At 42.5% G+C, this 23452-nt stretch overlaps 1 protein-coding gene across 2 annotated transcripts in view; it reads left to right on the forward strand.

The window, feature by feature from the left end:
* The first annotated feature begins 420 nt into the window (after positions 1-420).
* Positions 421-23452, forward strand: part of LOC136144257 (ATP-binding cassette sub-family C member 4-like) — a 243740-nt gene continuing 220708 nt past the window's right edge. For both annotated transcript variants that reach the window (XM_065902003.1, XM_065902004.1), the window contains exon 1: positions 421-534. In XM_065902003.1, the coding sequence (XP_065758075.1) occupies positions 461-534 (74 nt within the window). In that variant the 5' untranslated portion in view covers positions 421-460. The remainder of the gene's footprint in view (positions 535-23452) is intronic.

The raw sequence follows: 23452 nt of genomic DNA on the forward strand, positions 1-23452 counted from the left end.
CCCTCTGTGGGTGCTCCCTCCTCGGTGGGTGCCTGGGCTCACAGCAAGCACTTTGCTAGAGTCTGAAGTCAGGTGAGTAGGCTGGGGCGTCTGGGAGGACCCAGTGTGGCGGGTAACTCACTTACCCACCTCTATCAGCTGCCCTCATGGCCTTGCCTCCCACCTGCGTGGCTCCTTGCAGTGTCCTCCCTAGCCTGGGCGTGGGGGTTGGGGGGCGCCCCCATGGCTTCCGCCCCGGGCACTCCTCAGCTGTGGCAGAGGCGCGTAGCGGGCGACCTGGAGAGAGGGCGGGGCCCGACAGGCAGCTGGCACTCCACTCCCGGAGACGCAGGTGGTTCTCAGTTCGCGCCAAGCAGACCGGCGAGGCGGCCAGGTCTCCAACGTCTCTGTCGGGTCTACAGGAACAGCGGCAGAGACTGCAAGGACCGCCACGACCCGCACCGCACCCTCGGCCAGCAAGATGTTGCCGGTGTTCCCGGAGGGGAAGCCCAACCCGCTGCAGCACGCGAACCTCTGCTCACGCCTGGTGTTCTGGTGAGCGCCCTGCCTGAGCTGAGATGCGCGGCCGAGCCTGACGCTGCAGCCGCTTTTCCCGGGGCCGAGGGTCGGGACGAGGGGGCGCTTTCCGCTGGCGCTCCTACTGCCCGCCTTCTTGCTTTTGGTGGAGCCCTCCCACGCCGGCGGCGTGATTTCTGCCTGCGCCTGGGCGCGCGCAGCGGGCGGGAACCTGACGGAGGCGGGGAGGGTGCCAGGGACCTGGTGGCTTGGGCGCACCTCTTTCCACTCGAAGGCCCGCTAGTCCCCAGTGCCCGGGAGCTGGAGGCTGGGACGCTGCCCTGGGAGAGTCACCGCCCAGCTGGAGGACTGGATCCCCACACTCCAACCTTAGCCGGCTTCCCCAGTTAGAGCTCCGGAGTTCGCAGTTCTGTGCTAAAGTTGCACTCGTTTACCCTCCAAGCAAGCAGCTTATGAACAGCTTCCTTTATCTAATTAGTGCCCTGGACTGTTGTCACCTTCCAATAATGTCCCCGCCTTTCCCCATATTCCTTAGGTGACAGCTGAGTTCCAGCTTCACCCGGCCCTATCGTCCCAGTGTCTATGACCATGTCTCCCTCTCCCGGTGCACCTGTACATCCCAGTATTTGGTTGTGGCAAATTTCATGTGGGTGAAAAACAGTTATTTTGTATTTAATGAAAGCGAACAGTATTCTTGAACACGTTTTGCTTTTGCCTGGGACACATAGCCACGACTGAAGAATGTATTTGACCAACCCCTTTCCTTAATTTGGGGTAGGAAATGGCAACCCACTCCAGTGTTCTTGCCTGGAGAATCCCATGGACAGGGGAGCCTGTCAGGCTACAGTCCATGGGGTCACAAAGAGTCTGACACGACTGAGCGATTGAGCATTTCCTTAATTGCTAGTATTTCTGCTTCCTCCTTTGAGGACAACCCTGGGGATGGAGTCCCTGAAGCCTGTGGGGTCTTTTCTCTAGCCTTTACGGAAGTGGTACGTGGTCTTGAAGCAGGTGGTCCCACTACCTAGTTAGATCTCGTTCTCCTTGCCCCAGGACAGGCCAGTAAATTGGGAGAGGGGTTGTTTGGGCAAGGATTAGTCCTTTATTTGGAAAGTCAGAAGTCTGAGTAAACTGCAGATTAATGTCCTAGAAAACCATCTTACCAAGGTCTGGACACTAGTTTCTTTTATAGAACAAAAAGGAGGGAAGTGAGGAGGTAAAGTAGAAAGGCCATTTGTTGTGGTTGAGTTGCTAAGTCATGTCTGACTCTTTTGTAACCCCATGGACTGTAGCCTGCCAGGCCCCTCTGTCCATGTGATTTCCCAGGCAAGAATACTGGTGAGGGTTGCCATTTCCTTCACAGGATCTTCCCCACCCAGGGATCAAACCCACATCTCCTGCATTGGCAGGTGGTTTCTTTATCACTGAGCCACCTGGGAAACCCCCAAAGGTCCTAAGTTATTGCAAATATCTCCTGATTTCCTCTGAGAGGGGATGTGTTAATATCTTTTGTCCTGCAGCCATTCATAGATGGTCTAGGTCAGGATGTTTCCTGTGAGCTAAACAAAGGTATTTTAGTTTAACATGAAGACTTGAGGGGCCATTATGTATACTTTGAGCTATAGACATCCCTTTCCTGATTAACCTGTAGCAAAATCAATAGAATACAAAGGTTAAAATAAAAGAAACATCTAACATGGAATCCAATTTTTTCTTCACTGTTATAGTCCTGACGAGGAGTCCTTTGTTCTTTGAAAGCACTGAAGGTCCTTGAGCTGGGAGGAAACATAAATGAAAAAGGACTCAGAGGTGAAACTCTTCTCCCACTCTCTTAGGCCATGCTGTAGGGCCTGCTAGGATTTTAGTTCCCCAACCAGGGATTGAACCCACACTTCCTGCAGTGGAAGTTCAGACTCTTAACCATTGAACCACCAGGGAAGTCCCTGAAACTTCAGGTTTTCCATCTAGTAGCTGAGGCTATTAACTAGGTGGGTCTCAACCTTTGGGCTTTGATCACACTTGGGTGATTTTAGATTTTTTTGTGCTGAGAACCCAATCTTTTCATCTTTCCTACATATTCTGATATTTCCTTTATATGGGACCACCTAGGGAACCCCAGGGGGATGGGAGTTCTTATGCTTTTTTCCATTGTGGTGTTCAGTTTGTGCAGCTGCCTCTCTGGGTCATTTGGTGGCCCTTAAGGAAAGAGGGACCTAGAGGAAGGAATATGGATGCAGTTACCTTAAATGGTAACAAAGTAGGCAACTGTCTCCTTAACTTCAGGCAGTGCTACAGCCAAAATCTTGGCTTTTTCTGCCTACTGATGCCAAATAAAAAAATATGGAGACAGAGTTTGGAGGGAATAGAAAGATGGCTTTAAAAATCAGCCAGCAGAGGGGAGAACACAGCAGGCTAATGCCTCAAGAACCATGTATCCCCACCTCGGGGAACCAAGAGACTTTATATAGCCTGGCTCTTGTGGTCTTAGTGTAAATGATTAAAGTTCAAAGTAATGACGTTTTTGGGCTTCCAAGGTGGCACAGTGGTAAAGAATCTGCCTGCCAATGCAGGAGATGCAAGACAGGTGGGTTTGACCCCTGGGTCAGAAAGATCCCCTAGAGTAGGAAATGGAAACCCACTCCACAATCCTGCCTGGAAAACTCCATGGACAGAGGAGCCTGGTGCGCCATAGTCCATGGGTTTGCAAAGAGTTGGACATGACTGAACACACAGAGCACAATTAAGTTTTTGCATTGTTTTCTTCTTGCATTATTTCAAAACAGTCACAGCTGGCATCAGGCAGCCTGGTAATTGGGGTCCACTTGTCTCTGGGTTTTTGGCCTGCAGTCTTTTTTCTGTAATACAAAAAACTGTAAAGGGTAGTTTTCTGTAAGAGAGGTCAGGGAGAGCAAATACCAAGTGCAGGGTGTAATTTACCTAGTATTAGGGGGTGATAGGTTAGCTTCTGGTTACACTACAGGTTAGTAACAGTTAAAGTAAAACTATAAGTGATTAACTCTTTCAGGCCTGTCCATGTTTCTTCCCTAGAATGCTCACTGTTCTTCTTACTTCCCTTGTTTTCAGGAAAGGAAAAATTTCATTTCTGTTTTTGCTGCAATAGCAGGGCAAGGAACTCTCCAAGCATGTTCTGTTTGTGAGTTTCAAAGTGTATGTGCTTGGAAATGGGAAGGTGAGGACTTCTAATTTTGGACTAGGAAACTGTGACCCTGAGAGACCTCTGAATTATTTGTTTGATATTTGATAGTAATAACACTGCTGCTGCTGCTGCTGCTGCTAAGTCGCTTCAGTAGTGTCTGATTCTGTGAGACCCCATAGACGGCAGCCCACCAGGCTCCTCCATCCCTGGGATTCTCCAGGCAAGAACACTGGAGTGGGTTGCCATTTCTTTCTCCAATGCATGAAAGTGAAAAGTGAAAGTGAAGTTGCCCAGTCATGTCTGACTCTTAGCGACCCCATGGACTGCAGTCTACCAGGCTCCTCCATCCATGGGATTTTCCAGGCAAGAGGACTGGAGTGAGTTGACATTGCCTTCTCCAGTAATAACACTAGCTGTGGATAATTAAGTTGGATGATCAATGCTCTGGTCTATCTTATAATCCCCCTAGCGGGTATTTCTGCAAAACTGGGAACTCTTCAGTTTCCATTAATAAAAGGAGTTTGTATTTCTCCCTGTACCTTTGAAATGGGAATCTAAGTTCTTGTTCATGCAAACACTCATGGTAGCAAACAAGCAGGATTTATTTTAAGGTAAAGAGAAGTACAAAGCCCCAGCATAGTCACTGAGAGTGGGTGAAGTGCCCAAAAAGGTGAGAATTATAGCAGTTTATGTCTTTATTAGTATTGACCTGTTCCTTTTTGGTTGGCTTGTGTCCCTGACATATGTAATCTCTGACCAATCAGTTTGAAGGCCACTATGTACAGTTTGTCATCTTTATGGGTTCTTTTGATCCCCAGTTTTAAAGTTTCTTTAGACATTGAGTCGCCATTCCTGTGATTCTTTCTCATGACCCCAGGCCACTGTTTAAGGACAAGATGTATGGGTAAAGAGTTAATGCTCCATCTGGCATTTTTCTTCTTGATAAATTGGACAGCAATTAATGATTGTCCTGTCCTGGGTCTGGATATTTTATGACCAACCAGACTGAGGTGGCCTTCTTTTGGATGCCTGGATACTGGAACAACAAGTATAACTTTAGGTTAATAGAGTGAGATGTTTATTTGAGAGAGTTGCAATTAAAAAAAGGAACTGAGGTCTCAGACCTACACTGACTGCCTAGCAATTTCTACCTCACCTTGAGAGGTAAATAATCTACTTGGGCTCTCAAGGGGAAAAGAATAGAGAAAGGCCTTAAAAAAATTTTTTTTAGCAAGTTATTTATATTTATTTGGCTGTGCTGGGTCTTTGTTGCAGCCTATGGGGTCCTTGTTGCTTCATGTGAGCTTTCTTTGACTGCAGTGAGCAGGGGCTGCTTTTGAACTGTGGTGCATGGGCTTCTCATGGAGGTGCCTTTTCCTGTTGTGGAACATAGGTTCTCGGGCATGCGAGTTGTTGTAGCAGGCTGGATCAGTAGTTGTGATGCTCAGGCTTAGTTGCCCCACAGCATGTGGAATCTTAGTTCCTGGACTAGGGATCAAACCTCCATTTCCTGCACTGGCAGGCAGATTCTTTTTTTTTTTTTCATTTATTTTTATTAGTTGGAGGCTAATTACTTTACAGTATTGTAGTGGTTTTTGTCATACATTGACATGAATCAGCCATGGATTTACATGTATTCCCCATCCCGATCCCCACTCCCACCTCCCTCTCTACCGAATCTTTCTGGGTTTTCCCAGTGCACCAGGTCCGAGCACTTGTCTCATGCACCAACTGGGCTGGTGATCTGTTTCACCCTAGATAATATACATGTTTTGATGCTGATCTCTCGAAACATCCCACCCTCGCCTTCTCCCACAGAGTCCAAAATTCTGTTCTGTACATCTGTGTCTCTTTTTCTGTTTTGCATATAGGATTATCGTTACCATCTTTCTAAATTCCATATATATGTGTTAGTATACTGTAATGTTCTTTATCTTTCTGGCTTACTTCACTATACATAATGGGCTCCAGTTTCATCCATCTCATTAGAACTGATTCAAATGAATTCTTTTTAATGGCTGAGTAATATTCCATGGTGTATATGTACCACAGCTTCCTTATCCATTCGTCTGGCAGGCAGATTCTTAACCCTGGGTCACCAGGGAAGTTTTGAGAGAAAGGCCTTTTTAAACTCAAGCAGAAAAACTGAGATCTCTGGTTCCATCCTTATGTAAAAATTAATTCATAAATGAGCTTTACTTAACTGACTTAAAAGTAAACCCTTACAAATTAAATACTACTTGCAAATCTTTAAAAACATCAGCCAAATATATTGCAGGTTCACATGATATGGGGAATATTTAGTACTGAATCATGTCCTATTGAAGCTAGCTTAAGCCTGTTAGTTTGATTAGCATAGGCATTTGTCAACAAGAAAAATAACTTGATACGATAAAAGGTAAACTCTATAGCAATACTTATATTTTGAAAATGCCATCTCAGATTTCTCCAGGTTTTGATAACCTGAAACTAAAGTTGAATGATAAGAATTTATTGACTATCTGTGCCATTTCAAATAGGATAAAATATTGGAAAATTTGTTGCTGGGCAGGTCTAAGTTTATCTACCTTTGTTTGCCTGGTTAGGAAATGAAAACTAAAACATTAGTTTCCAGTCAGGAAGTGCTGGTATGACAAACAGTTCACAATTATTTGTCACTTGGTTTTCACTAGGAATGAAGAAGATTTTTAAGAGTTGAGGATTCTATTTTAAATATGTGGCTAAAGCCTAATACTTTGGCCACCTCATGTAAAGTGCAAAGTGACTCATTGGAAAAGACCCTGATGCTGGGAGAGATTGGTGGCAGGAGGAGGAGGGGCCAACAGAGGATGAGATGATTGGATGGCATCACCGACTTGATGGACATGAGTTTGAGTAAACTCCGGGAGTTGGTGATGGACAGGGAGACCTGGCGTGCTGTGATTCATGGGGTCGCAAAGAGTGGACATGACTGAGTGACTGAACTGAACTGAACTGAAAGCCGCTAAAAATAATAACAGAAACATTTCAGTATATAGTAGGAAACATGTTTTGAGTAGAAAAAGGAGTTTTGTACATGGTTGAGCTGAGGTTAGGTTAAACTTAATTAAGTAAATGAATTTTGTTATTAAAAGTAGGCTGGTACAGTACTAGATTTGTTTCCACTCTGCTAAGAAAATAAGTTTTACTTAGAATACTGCTTTTGATAACAGATTTTGTGAACTTCCTTGCCTTTAAATGATCTGTATTTGTTTGTATATATTCACAGTGACCTATGATTCTTTTTTTTTTTAATGATTTATTTTTGATTGGAGGATAATTGCTTTACAGTATCGTGTTGGTTTGTGCCATACATCAACATGAATCAGCCATAGGTATATATATGTCTCCTTTCTCTTGAACCTCTCTCCTACCTCCCACTGCATCCCACCCCTCTAGGTTGACACAGAGCACCAGATTGAGCTCCCTGTGTTGTCATATGTAAATTCCCACTGGTTATCTATTTTATATATGGTAATATATTTGTTTCCTTGTTATTATCTCCATTAGTCCCATCCTCTCCTTCCCTCACTTTGTCCACAAGTCTGTTCTCTATGTCTGTGTCTCCATTTCTGCCTTGCAAATAGGTTCATCAGTACCATCTTTATAGATTCCATATATATATATATATATATATGCATTAAAATATGATATTTGTTTTCCTCTTTCTGACTTCACTCTGCATAACAGGCTCTGGGTTCATCCACCTCATTAGAATAACCTCAAATGTGTTCCTTTTTATGGCTGAGTAATATTCCATTGCATCTATGTACCACAGCTTCTTTATCCATTCATCTGTAGATGGGCGTTTAGGTTGCTTCCATGTCCTATCTATTGTTAATAGTGCTACAGTGAACATTGGCATACATGTGTCTTTTTCAATTATGGTTTTCTCAGGGTATGTGTCCAGTAGTGGGATTGCTGGGCACAGTGAACTATGATTCTATCTGACCAAATGTTTTGAAAACTTTCTGATATTTTTTACAAACTTCCTACCAAAATTCAAAGTTCTTTTGACTTCAGTTAACTTTTGGTTGCTTCAGAGAGACTTTGAACCATCTCAGAGAAAAAAAAATTAACTAGGATTGGTTTGTATGTTAAATTACACAGGAAACATTGTCAAATGAATGTTAACCCCCTCAGATTATACAGTATGGATAAATATTATTAATATAAATATCACAGAAATTATATATAGGTTCTAAAATTTGAGTTTCTTCTGATAAAATGTTACTAGTCATAATTCTAGTTATTACATTGTAATTAGGTGTTTAACTGTGCCTTTTAACTCTATTATTTATAGACAGTTCTGATGCTTTTGCACAAGTGCTTCATCTTCAAGAAGCTTCATAGGACGTTTTGACAAGTGCAGGTCTCTGATAAATTTCAAATGATACTGGTGAACTGGTACCACATTAAAAATCCTAATGGAAAACTTGATGGCTTCTAAAGAAATTAACTATGGTATTGATTACTAAGTAAACTGGTGAATGTGGTTATAATGTTTTATGTTTTATTTTTCTGGAATGTTATTGGTTTTGATCTGTTTTCTAGATACAGGGAAGTCCTTCCCCTCAAGTTACTCATGACTTGACTTATAGCAATTTGGTAAATTATCCCTCTGTGGATAAAATGAAATAGTTATCTTTTTTTGAGGTGGTGGGCTGGTTCCTCCAGAAACTGGAGACTTTTGGGTTCTAAGCAGCCTTACTTACTCTGCATGTAAGTTAAGTAAGCAGGGTGACAATATACAGCTTTAATGTACTCCTTTCCTCATTTGGAACCAGTCTGTTGTGCCATGTACAATTCTAACTGTTGCTTTTTGACCTGCATACAGGTTTCTCAGGAGGCAGGTAAGGTGGTCTGTTATTCCCATCTCTAAGAATTTTCAAGAGTTTTTTGTGATCCACGCAGTTAAAGGCTTTAGCATAGTCAATGAAAGAGAAGTAGATGTTTTTCCGGAATTCTTTTGCATTTTCTATGATCACAGATATTGACAATTTGATCTCTGGTTCCTCTGCCTTTTTAAAATACAACTTGAACATCTGGAAGTTCTTGGTTCAGGTGCTGTTGAAGCCTGACTTGGAGAATTTTGAGCATTATTTTGCTTGTGTGTGAGATGAGTGCAATTGTGTGGGTCTTTGTTTACTTGGCCAATTATCTCGTTTCTTTCTTCACACCTGACTGGTCCTTGGACCCTCCCCAAGATTTTGCCAAGATGGATCCCACAGCAGAGGCCTCTAGGTGCATGTCTATACTTACTATGGGGTGAAGTTCCCTCCCTTTTTGAACTCCAAGGAGCCTTCTGTGCATGTGGAAGGGAAAGTTTTCCCTGACCTCAGGAGTGGGCACCTTCTCTTTGCTTTAGCAGAGCTCAGCTTTTATCACTAGCTTTGGCATTGGAGTGTTTGGGTGAGAACAAAGCTTGAATTTTACTCCTCTTGACAAACACCAGTTGTCTAGCCCAGGGTCCATCTATCTCCTACTTCAAACTGTCCACTTACAAAGGGAGTGCAGATGTGGAAACTGCCACTGATGTCAAGACAGACTCTCTGGAGGCTCTTGTCAGAGAAGCTGATGACCTGAGGCGGGGTGTGAATTGCCTGAGGGGTGAGATGGTTTAGGCTTTCAGTAACTAGTGATCATGAATGTATAGAAATGTTTAATTTCAAGCTAGGATTCTTTACATTACTTTCAGGATACCATATGTATTAATCTTGTTGCTTTTCACTAACGGTCAGAAATCCACATGTTGTAAACAGAGGTTGGGTGAGCTCTCCAGGGCTCTTTCTCTGTTTCCCTTAAGCACTTATTTTGATGAGTTTTGGCAATTTTATACAATAACTACAGCTCCAAGCAAGATGTAGAACAGACTAAAGGTGCATTAAAATTTACAACTAATTCCTTATAGTGGAATAAATAGTATAACAAGTATGTTTATCTCCTGTAGTTTATTCTTGATTTTTTGGATCTTTATAGTCCGGCATCTGGTCAGCCTGAGAAGTGTCAACTAGTGTCCATTCAGGTGCGTCAAGTGGATAATTTGTCTTTCTGAGTTTTCCAGGTGTCCCCCAATGTGTTGACTGCCTTTCTCGGTTGACCCAAAGCACATAGACTATCAGATATTTCTCCAGCAAAGGTGGGTTTATTTGGGATTAGCAGAGAATTGCAATTCAGTGTCTGCAACCACGGTGAGTCAAATGCAAGTCCCCAAAGGGTAAGGGAAGGAGAACTCTTTTATAGAGGGAAAGGAAGTTGGGAGGGTCGTTGTGGTCCATAACTTTTTATTGGCTGAATCCTTGAAAGGAAAGAAAAGTCTTTCTTCTTGCTGTTGGACTTTGCTAGTGTTGTAGGTGTGACATCCCACTTGTAGGTGTGACATCCCACTTCTGGTCTTCTGACTATTTGAGGCTTTATTTACACCTCACTGTCTGTCTCCCAGGCATTGTCTTCTCTGTGGGGTGTGGATCACCTTTATCCTAATCTTGCCTATAACTTTGTTCCTGTAAACAAATTTGTGTGCTTTAAGCACAGTAAGGGTAAAAGAATTTAAGTGTCAGAGTTTGGAGCAGATCAAGGTTTATTGCAGGGCCATGAAAGGAGATGGCTGGCTTCTGCCTTATTCAAACCCCAAAGTCCCCAAAGGGTTTCAGCAAAGTGTTTTAAAAAGCAAGATGAGGGAGGGACATGGTTGGTTGGTGCAAACTTTTGGTGTCATATCCTTTGTTCCTGCCGCTATCCATATGTCAGGCCACGAAGTTCCTGTGAACCTCCAACAAGACAAATACTATTCTCTGTTTTGCAATTTTTAAATCTCTGTATGACTGGAAACATGCTATATTCTTAAAGGTCAGAGCCTTGAGAATGAGCTGTCCTTTATATTTCAGGCTATAGGCAACGTTCTTAACTCTATGCAAAAGCAATAGAACATAAAGATTAAGGTAAAGGAAATAGATCTAATATGGAGTTCTTCCCTATTATAGCTTTTTGATGGGGCCAGGGAACCCTGTCTTATCATGAAGATATCTCCATGGATTTCTTCTTTGTGAAAGATAAGCCCCTGTAGACATTTTCTGTGTTCCTGTGTCCACCATGGGTGAAGATGGATGCCTGTAGTACAGTGGAAAAGTATAGGCTACTGAATGACTGGACACTGGTCTTATTTTGGCCCTGCCAATTCTGTGTGGCTACATGTGAGTGAATTTCAGTCTTAGCTGGCTTAAAATTAGGAGGATGGGGATGATCTTAATGTATTCACCCATTCCAGGGCTAAGGCCTCATGTTGTTGGGGCTAGGGATACCTGAAGACAGGAAGGTAACTTTTAGATCCCTATAAAGATTAATAGGGCTTCCCTGGTGACTCAGACAGTAAAGAATTCACCTGCAATGCAGGAGACCCAGGTTCTATCCCTGAATAAGGAAGATCCGCTGGAGTAGGAAATGACAACCCTCCACAGTGTTCTTGCCTGGAGCATCCTTTGGAAAGAGAAGCCTGGTGGCTACAGTTCATGGGGTTCAAAGAGTTGGACACACCTGAGCAACTCACACACACACAAAGATTAATGCTTTTAAAAATCTCTTTATTAGGTATATATCTAGAGATGACATTACTGATAATCACACCTATTGAATACCTCATGAGGGCTCAGAATTTCTGTTACCATTTTTACATATGTCTTATTTAATCTTCAAACATTCCTATGAGGTAGGCATCATATGAATACTTACTTTACAAATAAGGAAATATATGTCCAGAAAGTGTGGGCAGCTTTTTAGAAGCCTCATAGCTGGGAAGTCTCTGTGCCCTAACTGCAACTCTACTTACATCTTCAGCACACACTGAGGCTGGCAGTCCTCAGGTTCCCATTTACCTGGCTTCAACTCACGCAGGTTGAGCGAATATTAAGTGAATATGCTAACTCAATCCAGCAGACATTTAAAAGTCATATTAGTGACTGAATATGCTCTTTATATAGGCATGCATCTGGAGCATGTTTTGCTACTTTATTACGGTGACTCTTGATTGCCAGGGGGTTTGTTGTCATCCTTATCCATTCAGTCCTGAAGGCATCAAGCTATCAGTTCTCCTTGGCTTTTTCACCCTCATCTGCTGACATCAAATCCTATTGATTCAACTTTGGACATGCCCTTGGAGTCACTCATTCATTCAGTAACTGTTTCCTGAGTGTGGATGTGTGGGGCCCACAGGGAAGGAAGCTTCTGGAGTTTGTGTTCTCTGCCCCCCACTCCCCCTACCCCTCTCAGTCCTCACCTAACACTTTTGGCTTCTCTTCCTCCCAACGTGTATTCCTGCTACCAGTCTTTCCCCTAAAACAAACCCATGCCATACTCTTGCTTAAAAACCTCTCCTGCCTCCTGCTCTCAAGAGTAATTTTTTAGCCCTAGCCTTCAAAGATTCTTCTGAATCTGCTTTCTGATCCTTATCTTCCATTGTTTCTTAGACAGTTGCACTTATGATGAGTTGAGGCAGATCTTATAACTATCCTGTCTTTGGAGGGCTATCAGAGCTAGGATTGGGGTCCTGCCTGCTGAAGGCATGTCCCTCTAAGTGAGCTGTTGGACTACTAGGGCCATGGGAGTGAATGCAAGATAGCAGGCCAATGCCCATGTTGTTTTCCCAGCACCATGGCCAGAAGCTCATTTACACAACACTGTGCCCTCATCCTGGATGAGTAGTACAGTGGAATGGCACCCCATCTGAAGCCAGATTTCCTGAGTACAGATCTGACCTTTGCTGCTGACCTGATCATCATACCCACCTTATCAGATGGTGAAAAGTGTTAAATGAACCAGACACACTGGTGAAACATTTAAAACAGCGTCTGGCAGGTAAGTAAGTAAGTAAGTATTAGTCACTCAGTCATGTCCAACTGTTTGTGACCCTATGGACTGTAGCCCACCAGGCTCCTCTGTCCATGGGATTCTCTAGGCAAGAATACTTGAGTGGGTTGCCATTTGTAAACAATGGTAGTAAATAAATACTGAAAGATAGTCATGCCACCTTCCTTTTATTTCTTAACAATTGTAAAATAACGTTTTCTTCTGTAAATTGCCATGGTTTATTTCCCAAATGGATTAAAAATGTAAAATTATGAGTCCCATTTCTTATTCATAAGATCATAATCTCTTGTGGTTATGTTGAGGTTGGGGTGACGAAAGAAGTGTCATCCTGAAATCTGACTTTTTAAACTTGTTTCCTCAGTGATTCAGATGCTAAAATTTTGGAACCACTTCTCAGGTCTTTCTTAGCCCTCAATGCCCATTTCTCTTTTAGAGCAAGGTAAGAGGCCAAGGGTACTGATATGGTTCTGATTCTCTGTGGCAGTGAAACTACTTTGTATTATACAATAATGATGGATAAAAGTCCTTATACACTTGTCCAAACCTATAGAATGTGCAACACCAAGAGTGAACTCTAATGTAAACTATGAACTTTGGGTGATAATGACAGATCAGTGTAGGTTCATTGTTTGTAACAAGTATACCTATCTGATGGGTGCTGTTGATAATGGGGGAGGTTGTACATATTTGTGGGGAAAGAGTATGTCAACTGAAAGTAAAAACACAATCTAAAAGCTGAGGATTATGTTTTAGTTAGGCAGACAAAACTGAGGACTTAAGGTCCATGTGGCCTCTCAAATAGCCCGAGAGACATCTCTGAAGAGGTAAGGGAGGCACCAGGTTATTTAGGAGTGTCTGCAAAGGAAACTACAGGTTGTTGGAACACCAAAAGATTACAGTTAATTAAAGAAAATCAGATACCCAAAGTTAAGGAACTTAGCACTTTTCTATGTCTGGGAAGATATAAGATGCAAGTGTGGGCCCATTGAAATCATTCCTGTGATATACATCTCAACAATCTGGGGCTTATATCCTATACTTTCTCTTCTTAAGTCTTCTCAGGGTGTGCCATCAGGTGTGGTTGCGGCAGCTGATTGCTAGATGGGGGGTGTTTTGTTCCTATCCTGAGTTCCATCAGGGCACACTGTTGGGACAACTATAATGTAGTGACTTGAGGACTGCAATATCCTTTGTTTACTGATATGGCAGGCAATTTTTTTTTGATAGGTATATGGGAACTCTCTGTATTGCTCAGTGTTGCTGTGACTATATAACTGTGCTAAAAAAAAAAAAAAAAAAAAAAAACAAAACACTGAAGTCCGTCCGTTGAAACAAAAAGGGTGGATTACTGAAAGCAAGTTTATGTACCTGACACACAGTGAGGACAAACAATACTGAAATACTGAAGTTTGAAACAGAAAAATGTTTATTGCAGGGCCATGCAAAGAAACAGGTGACTTATGCCCCCCAAACCCTAAGTTTCCCAGAGTTTCAGCAAAGCAAATTTAAAGGCCAGGTAAGGGAAGGGGCATTGCAGGGCATGTAATCAGCTCATGCACAGTTCTCTGATTGGTTGATGGTGTCACGGGTTAACATTGTCAATCTTTAAGCTTCAGGAGGCCTTGATGCTCATAGTATCAAGTAGTTAACATCTTCCTTTGGTGGGGGGTTTTCAAATTTGTGAAACAACTCAGGAATGTACCTCAGATACTGTTATTTAGGTACTTTAGAGAGGAGCTAAAGCAGAGGATATGGGGGAAGGCCTTGCCCCAAGAAGGCCCCATGGATCCTGCTTGGTTATAATACTCCCTTTCTCTTTGATACTCCTCAATCTTGAGGAAAACAGGTGTTGGACAAGAAAAATGAATTATTTTTGGATAAAGAGTTTAATCATAAACTCAACAGAGGAACTAGGTTTTAGGGGAACGTGGTTTCAATCTCCAATCCTATCTCACCCTTCCCCAAATCTTTCAGGGAATGAGGCAGTAACTGGTCTGGCTACTTACTGCTGAAATGGGGTGTAGTCCTGCCTCAGTTTGGGGAATGGACACCAAATTGGAAATATTCCCGAGTTTCAAGTTTCAAGATTGGATCTGAGTCTTGTGTGATTAAGATCTCAGTCACTTAGTCTGCCCTTTTGGTGCCAACAGACTCAATTAGAAATAGATGGAGGAGTGACAGCCAGAACAAAATAGATCTCATTTGTTGAGGAATTCAGGAGAAAAGGTATAAAGACCAGTCTGGACCTGGCTCTTTTGGGGAGAGTTGTAGCCAGGTAGCTGGTTGTCCATTTTTATCTTCTATAGGTTTTAACTTCTGATGTGGTATTAACATATACATAACAGGAGATATTGGCTAGTACATATGTATCCTTTTTCTGCTAATATCTGATTTAAGACAGCCAGCAGCCATGAAATTAAAAGATGCTTGCTCCTTGGAAGAAAAAGTATGATCAACCTAGACAGCATATTAAAAAGCAGACACACACACACAGACACACACACACAGACACACACACACACACACACACAAAAGCAGAGACACTACTTTGCCGACAAAGGTCCGTCTAGTCAAAGCTATGGTTTTTCCAGTAGTCATGTATGGATGGGAGAGTTGGACCATAAAGAAAGCTGAGTGCCGAAGAATTGATGCTTTTGAACTGTGGTGTTGGAGAAGACTCTTGAGGGTCCTCTGAACTGCAAGGGCATCAAACCAGTCAATCCTCAAGTAAATCAGTCCTGAATGTTCATCGGAAGGACTGATGCTGAAGCTGAAACTCCAGTATTTTGGCTGCCTGATGTGAAGAACTGACTCATTGGAAGATCCTGATGCTGGGAAAGATTGAAGGCAGGAGGAGAAAGGAACGACAGAGGATGAGGTGGTTGGATGACATCACCAACTCAATGGACATGAGTTTGAGTAAGCTCCATGAGTTGGTAATGGACAGGGAAGCCTGGCATGCTGCAGTCCATGGGGTTGCAAAGAGTGAGACACGACTGAGCAACTGAACTGAATTGAACTGATAAGTAAGAATTTAAGTTAAGAACTTCCATTAGGTGCAGCTGGGTATATCCACAGGTTATCTGAATTTGTTTCATACTTGTCCTTTTCTTTAAGGGAAACTGTATATTGGCATTGTCCATAAGACACCCAGCCCAATTTCTTACTATTACTAGGCTGGTTATCCTAGCATGGTTTAAAGGGATCCTTTAAATTTAAATAACCACAGCCATGTGTTAACTACATAAATCCATTCCATAGTTGTGGGAGGTTATTTTCTATGGCTGAAGTATTGCTTGTTGCTCTTATAGAGTGTGAGTAACTTTAGAAGAAAACTCATATTTATGGCTGGGTTCAGAGAATTATTTTTATTTTTAGTTATTATCAAATTGCTTTCATTCAGTTCTTTCCACATTACAAGCTGGCAGCAGGCAATGGCCTGCTGTACTCCTTACAATACTGATTGGAGCAGGTATTATTAATTGGCCAGGTGAGGGCATCCCACCTGGTAATATCAATAGTGGCCTGAATAGAACTCTAATTTCTTCCTTCTAGAATAAATTTCCTAAGTGCCAACCAGTAAGAGATTTGGAGTGAAGAAATCAACCAGGGTAACCCAGAAGTACTGAATATAGGTAGTGACCATAAATCTAAAGTAATTGGATTACTTCAACTCTGCATAAGATTGTGAAATACAGTTGGTTCATAATAAAGGTGCAAGCAATTATCAAAGTAATTGGTACACATACCTGTTCCAGCATCTTACATCTGCTGTCCACTGAAGATGTTGTCTTCTTCTTATCCTGGTATGGTAGTTTCCCCTCTGAAAAAGAAAGAAAGAAAAGAAAGTTAGTCACTCAGTTGTGTCTGACTCTTTGTGACCCCATGGACTGTAGCCCACCAGGCTCCTCTGTCCTTGGAATTCTCCAGGCAAGAATACTGGAGTGGGCTGCCATTTCCTTCTCCATGGGGTCTTCCCAACCCAGGGATCAAACCCAGGTCTCCTGCACTGCAGGCAGGCTCTCTACCATCTGAGCCATCAGGGAAGCCAGTTTTCCCTCTGAGTGTTATTTAAAGGTAATTTTGAGATCAGCAGTCCTCTCTATAGGCCAGTCCAGTATAGAGCTCCTGTATAAGTGGAAATGTTAATCCAAGAGTCAATTTTCTTCAATTCCATTGCATATGAACTAGTTAAGAATGCCTGATAAGGGTCTTTTTTATGTGGGAAATAGCCCCTTAAATAATGCTCCTTCCAGTATGTATAATCCCTGGCTGCAGGTCATAAGGCATTTGATACTCATCCAAAGGTAGATTAAGCCTCAGAAATATAGACTTAGAAGGTCCTTAATAATTCAGTTAAACTTTACAATTATGTAGGATGACAGCAAGGAACTATCTGGGAAGTGAGTCTTAGACAGTACTTGCAGACCTCAGTTAATGGAATCAGAATTTGACATCCACTGAAACATAATCTTTCTCTAAAACCCTAATTTTTATCAAAAACTGCTAAATTAAGACTAGCTTGTTTGCAAAATGAGTCTGTTTAATTGAGCATGTTGGTTCTTTTAAATTGGCTGTGCTGCAACTTTTCATAAGGCATCTCAGACTGAAATTTAAAGGGCCTTTCAGGGTTAGGAAAACCATACCAAGGACTTGTCATAGATTTTACCTTACACATTTAGGTGAATTTCTCCGTTTTTGAGGTCCCCCAAATACCTTGAGATTTTTTTCGCCTGTTATGAAGTGGCCTTCCTAATTTACCTGATAAAGCTGTTGGGAACCTGAGAGTTTCCAATCTCTGGAGAGATCAGGTAAAGAGAAAAGGTAAATGTTTCAACTGTGCTTGCAAAGGTATACTTTACCAAATTGATAGAAGTCATAATTAGTTTAAGAGGAAAGTTTCCTTTCAGGTGTGGTTCTTTTTCCTTGGTCTTTGTCTTGTTGTAGTAAAAAATTAAAATGACAAACCAGGAAAGTTCACACAGGCAGGATTTATTAAACAAGCGACATGAAATATACTCCTGAGATGTGAGGGTGGACTGACCCTCATAGAAGTGGTCCCACCCTGTTTCAGGCTTTCCTTTCTATGGCCTTTGTCCCCTAAACAGATCCCAGAACCTGATTTTTTCTGCCCCGTGTCAAACAGGGGGCTTCCCAGGTGGCACTAGGGTAAAGAACCTGCTTGCCAATGCAGGAGATTCAAGAGATGTGGATTCAATCCCTGGGTTGGGAAGACCCCCTGGAGGAGGGCACAGCAACCTACTCCAGTATCCTTGCCTGGAGAATTCCATGGATAGAGGAGTCTGGTGGGCTACACTTCATAGGGTGGAAAGAGTCGGGCACCACTGAAGTGACTTAGCATGCACTCATGCATGTCAGACGTCTTGTACCTTAGGCCAGCCAGGGAAGGGGGAGTGCTGCGTGTGTTTTTCCGGCCAAAGGTTTTTACTCTATGCTGCAGATTTTCCCTTTGTTCTGATTTTTGAGGGCTATCTCATATCTTTTTTTTTTTTTAATTTATTTCATATATTTGTCTGCCTTTTAGCTGCCACTGTTTAACTGCCATTCTGTACTCTTTATTCTAATTACCTAACATTCCTCCCTCAAAAGATGGGAGACCCACTTCTTTGGGGATAGGGACACTGGTGTCTCTCTGGCTACTTCTTCCTGAGTTGGGATGGCAAGGGGTGTTGGGCCTTTCCCTCTTGTTAGCCTCAAGCTTCAGGGATCTTATGGTGGCATCTGGCTAAAGGCGAGTGATAGATATCTTCTGTGGTCAGGTGTAGTTCTACATATCCTTGTTTAATTAACTCTGCATTTTGGAGCTTGCTGACCTGGGCAGAGACACATGATTGACACATGATTGATAACACATGAAGCAATCATAAGTAGTATTAGTATGGTGATAACGGGTTTTAATAGGGGCATCAGCCAGTTCCAAATCCTTCTTTACCAGGAGAGGAATTCCCCAAAGAGAGATTGTAGCCATTCTGAGGACTCTCTAGCTCATTCTTTAAGATCCTGTAGAATCTAAATGGTTTCCTAGAGGACTGTGAGACTTTTTTCAACTTGACTGGAGATGTTTACCCAGAAGCAATATGTCTCATTTAAGATGGCACAAGCCCCTCCTTGTTCAGCCTTCAGGAGATAAACTGCCCTCCTATTTTGGAGTACAACCCCTGTCAAGCTGTTGATGGATTTTGTTGGGCCTCTAGGGCCAATACTGTGGCTTTTTATCCCTGCTGCATCATCACTGAAAAATTTATGATTTCTCTTTCCAAGTGAGGTATTTCCCTAGACCAGATAATGCCCCAAATAATATTGTGTCCAATTCTGGGGTCCTCCAAGGTAGGGCTATATTGGTAACTGAAGTGTCCAAATCTCTCAGGAGAGAGCTTATATGAAGGGAAATTCTGCCTTGCTGTTCAGTCACTCAGTTGTGTACGACTCTTTGCGACCCCATGGACTGCAGCACACCAGGCTTCCCTGTCCTTCACCAGCTCCTGAAGCTTGCTCAAACTCATGTCCATTGGGTCAGTGATGCCATCCAACCATCTTGTCCTCTGTCATTCCCTTCTCCTGCCTTCAATCTTTTCTAGCATCAGGGTCTTTTCCAATGAGTTGGCTCTCCCCATCAGGTGATCAAAGCACTGGAGCTTCAACTTCAACATCCGTCCTTCTAATGAATATTCAGGATTGATTTCCTTTAGGATGGACTGGTTTGATCTTGCAGTCCAAAGGACTCTCAAGAGTCTTCTCCAACACCACAGTTCAAAAGCGTTAATTCTTCAGCGTTCAACCTTCTTTATGGACCAATTCTCATGTCCATACACGACTACTGGAAAAACCATAGCTTTGATTAGACGGACCTTTTGTAGGTAACACTGTCTCTGCTTTTTAATATGTTGTCTAGGTTTGTCATAGCTTTTCTTCCAAGGAGCAAGTATCTTTTAATTTCATGGCTGCAGTCATCATCTGCAGTGATTTTGGAGCCCAAGAAAATAAATTCTGTCACAGTTTCCTTTCTTTCTCCATCTGTTTGCCATGAAGTGATAGGAGCAGATGCCATGATCTTCATTTTTTGAATGTTGAGTTTTAAGCCAACTTTTCCACTCTCCTCTTTCACTTTTGTCAAGAGGCCCTTTAGTTCCTCTTGGCTTTCTGCCATAAGTGTGGTATCATCTGCATATCTGAGGTTATTGATATTTCTCCTTGCAATCATGATTCCAGCTTGTGCTAGAATGCTTCATCCAGCCCAGCATTTCACATGATGTACTCTGCATATAAGATGAATAAGCAAGGTGACATTATACAGCTTTGATGTACTCCTTTCCTAGTTTGGAACCCGTCTATTGTTGCATGTCCGATTCTAATTGTTGCTTCTTGACCTGTGTACAAGTTTCTCAGGAGGCAAGTAAGGTGGTCTGGTATTCCCATTTCTTTAAGAATTTTCCACAGTTTGTTGTGATACACACAGTCAAAGGCTTTAGCATATTCAAGGAAGCAGTGTTAGATGTTTTTCTGGAATTCTCTTGCTTTTTCTGTGATCCAACGGATGTTGGCAATTTGATCTCTGGTTCCTCTGCCTTTTCAAAATCCAGCTTGAACATCTGGAAGTTCACGATTCATTAACTGTTGAAGCCTGGCTTGGAGAATTTTGAGCATTACTTTGCTAGCGTGTGAAATAGGTGCAACTGTGTGGTAGTTTGAACATTCTTTCGCATTGTCTTTGTTTGTCATTGGGATGAAAACTGATATTTTCCAGTCCTGTGGCCACTCCTGAATTTTCCCTATTTGCTGGAATATAGAGTGCAGCACTTTAACAGCATCATCTTTTAGGATTTGAAATAGCTCAGTTAGAATTCTATCACCTCCACTAGCTTTATTTTTAGTGATGCTTCATAAGCCCCCTGTGACTTCACCCTCTAGGACTTTGCGTTCTTCTTAGAACAGCTCAAAGCATCACCTCATAAGGCCTGCACTAGGAAGGAGCCTAAGTTTGGAATTTCTCCTGAGGTGGCCTTAACTTCTTGGATTGTAAGGAATCTTACTTGTGGAGCAACTTCAACAATTGAGCAGTCTTTGCCATTTAGTTAGAAGTGTGATATACAAGTTTTTTACACATAGGAAATAGTATCCAATCCCTATTAAGGATACTGTGGTAGGAGTCTGACAGGCAGGATGAGTGATGACCACTGACAGAGGATGTTTCAAAAGGCCAGAGATAAACTGTTTTCTTTGATAAGTGTATAATTGACTAAGTAGGTTGTCCAGGTGGTCTTAGTTGAGGAGGCTGGGGACTTGTAGGTAATAATGACTCCTGGGATTATAATCTAAAGTTTCCTCTGATCTTCCTCCCAAGGTCAGGTCTCTTGTGGGATAGAAGTTTATATATCTGCCGGTAAACCAGGTTAGGTTGTTGTTTGGGAATCTATATTATTGACAATATGCTCTAAGCTATAGAGTATATTTGTTTTGTTTCTATTTGGTCCCAGGTTCATATCTAGGAGATCTCAGCTAAGAGCTTGTCCAATCAGATGGGGACTATCAGTTGAATCCCTGAGGTAATACTGTCCAGGTTGTTTGTTGACATGACAGGGCATGAAACAAATGCCTAATCTGTAGACAGGCAAGACATTGGCCAAACTGTCCAAATCATGGCAAGCCTCCTGAAACAGCTTGCCACAAATGCCATCCGTCAGGACACTGGGTGGCACTCTGCCCTGCGGACCCAAGAGCCTCAGGGTCAAGTATCAAACCTTCCTTCACAATGGTTCAACAGGACTGAAGCAGTGTGCTCCAGCCAGCCCACCTGTCACAGATATCCATCATGGGGCTGGAGCCAAGAGTGCAAGTGGATGTGGCAGGTAGGTCCAAGAATTTCTTGGTTGACCCAGGGGCTACCTACTCTGTCCTGACCTCCTACTCTGGAGCCTTCTCCTCCCAAACCTGTACCATTTTGGATGCTATGGGGAAAACAGTTAGAAAAAGATTCACCTGAGCACTTCTTTGTTGCTGGGATGGATAAATATTTTCCCATCAGTTTCTGGTGGTCCCTGAGTGCCCTACACTCTTATTGGGAAGAGATATACTCACCAAACTGGGAACCACCTTTATGATTCAAAGTTTTCAGCCCCTAGGGCTCTGCAGCTCCTGGTTACTGCTGAGGAACCCATTATAGCCTCTCCAGTTGGGCAAAAAACTTTGAGAGGACAAAATTAACCCCCAGGTGCAGGGCAAGGGACTCCTGGACGAGCTCACTGAGCTGGACTAGTTGTCATTGTCCTGAGACCCCAGTCAGTTTCCAAATCAGAAACAATACCCCCTCAGAAGAGAAGCTCAGGAAGGACTACAGCCTCTAATAAATAAATTCCTTGCCTATGGGCTATTGGTCCCACCAATTCACCATGTAACACCTCGATCCTCCCTGTAAAGAAAAAGGATGGAATGGAATCTGGTGTGCAGTTCAGAATCTCCAGATCATAAATGAGGCTTAGTCCCCCTCCACCCCTCAGTGCCCAATTCCTATGAAATCCTGGGAGAAATCCCACCGCATTGCAAGTGGTTTACTCTCCTGGATCTGAAGGACACATTCTTTTGCACACCACTGGCTGAGAAATACTTTTTTGCCTTCTAGTGGGAGGCTTCAGGAAAAAAACACCAACAAATGACCTGGACAGTATTACCTCAGGGATTCAACTGATAGTCCCCATCTGATTAGACAAGCTCTTAGCTGAGATCTTCTAGATCTGAACCTGGGACCAAATAGAAATAAAACAAATACACTCTATAGCTTAGCTATAGAGTGTTTCTCAGCCAGTGGTGTGCAAAAGGCTGTCTCTTGTGGTCCGAATTCCCCTCCAGTTTCAATCAAGGGGAATACTTGGGCTGGCTCTTGTGGAGGGAGTGCTCCGAGGTATGGGGGCAATTTTAGATATAAGCAAAAAGGAGCACCAGAGGACTCAGAACTCAGAACTCACATTGATTGATTTCCAAATATTGAAGTATCCTTGCATCCCTGGGATAAAGCCCACTTGGTTGTGATGTATGATCTTTTAAATATGTTGTTGGATTCTGTTTGCTAGAATTTGTTGAGGATTTTTGCATCTATGTTCATCAGTGATATTGGCCTGTAGTTTTCTTTTTTGTGTGTGTGGCATCTTTGTCTGGTTTTGGTATTAGGTAATTTTGTTTTCTTAACAGAGAGAGAAAAAAAAATTCAGTCTGGCACCAGGTTACTATTAATTACAAAATTTGTTTATCTGGTTAATCTTAGTAAATTTTTGCCATAAACCTTGAAGAAGAAGCAGTATTTTTGCAAAGGAATCAGAGGGAAACCATAGAAGGCACATTTAGAATCTGATTACATTGCAGTTGACAAAGCAACCTGGTCATTGCTATGGCATGTAGCACTTTAATATGATAATTAGAATTATAATTGACAATATTTTTGCCAGGACATATCAGATCTTTATAAATTTCATATAATTTTTAGACTATCTGTAATAGTGACATGTACCATAAAATATAGCCTAAAAAGATTTGTTAACTTGTTTGACAGTACTTCCCATGTACCTTTAACATATTCAATGAAACTAATTAGTTTAATATCCTTCTTTGAGATGCCTCAGGGGCCCTCAGAAACACCTCAACTGCTAAGTCACTTCAGTCATGTCCGACTCTGTGCAACCCCATCCCTGGGATTCTCCAGGCAAGAACACTGGAGTGGGTTGCCATTTCCTTCTCCAATGCATAAAAGTGAAAAGTGAAAGTGAAGTCGCTCAGTCGTGTCTAACTCTTCGTGACCCCATGGACTGCACCCTACCAGGCTCTTCCGTCCATGGGATTTTCCAGGCAAGGTACTGGAGTGGGGTGCCATTGCCTTCTCTGAAACACCTC

The sequence above is a fragment of the Muntiacus reevesi genome, chromosome 11 (genome assembly GCF_963930625.1).
Source record: "Muntiacus reevesi chromosome 11, mMunRee1.1, whole genome shotgun sequence".
In the NCBI taxonomy this organism is placed as follows: domain Eukaryota; kingdom Metazoa; phylum Chordata; class Mammalia; order Artiodactyla; family Cervidae; genus Muntiacus; species Muntiacus reevesi.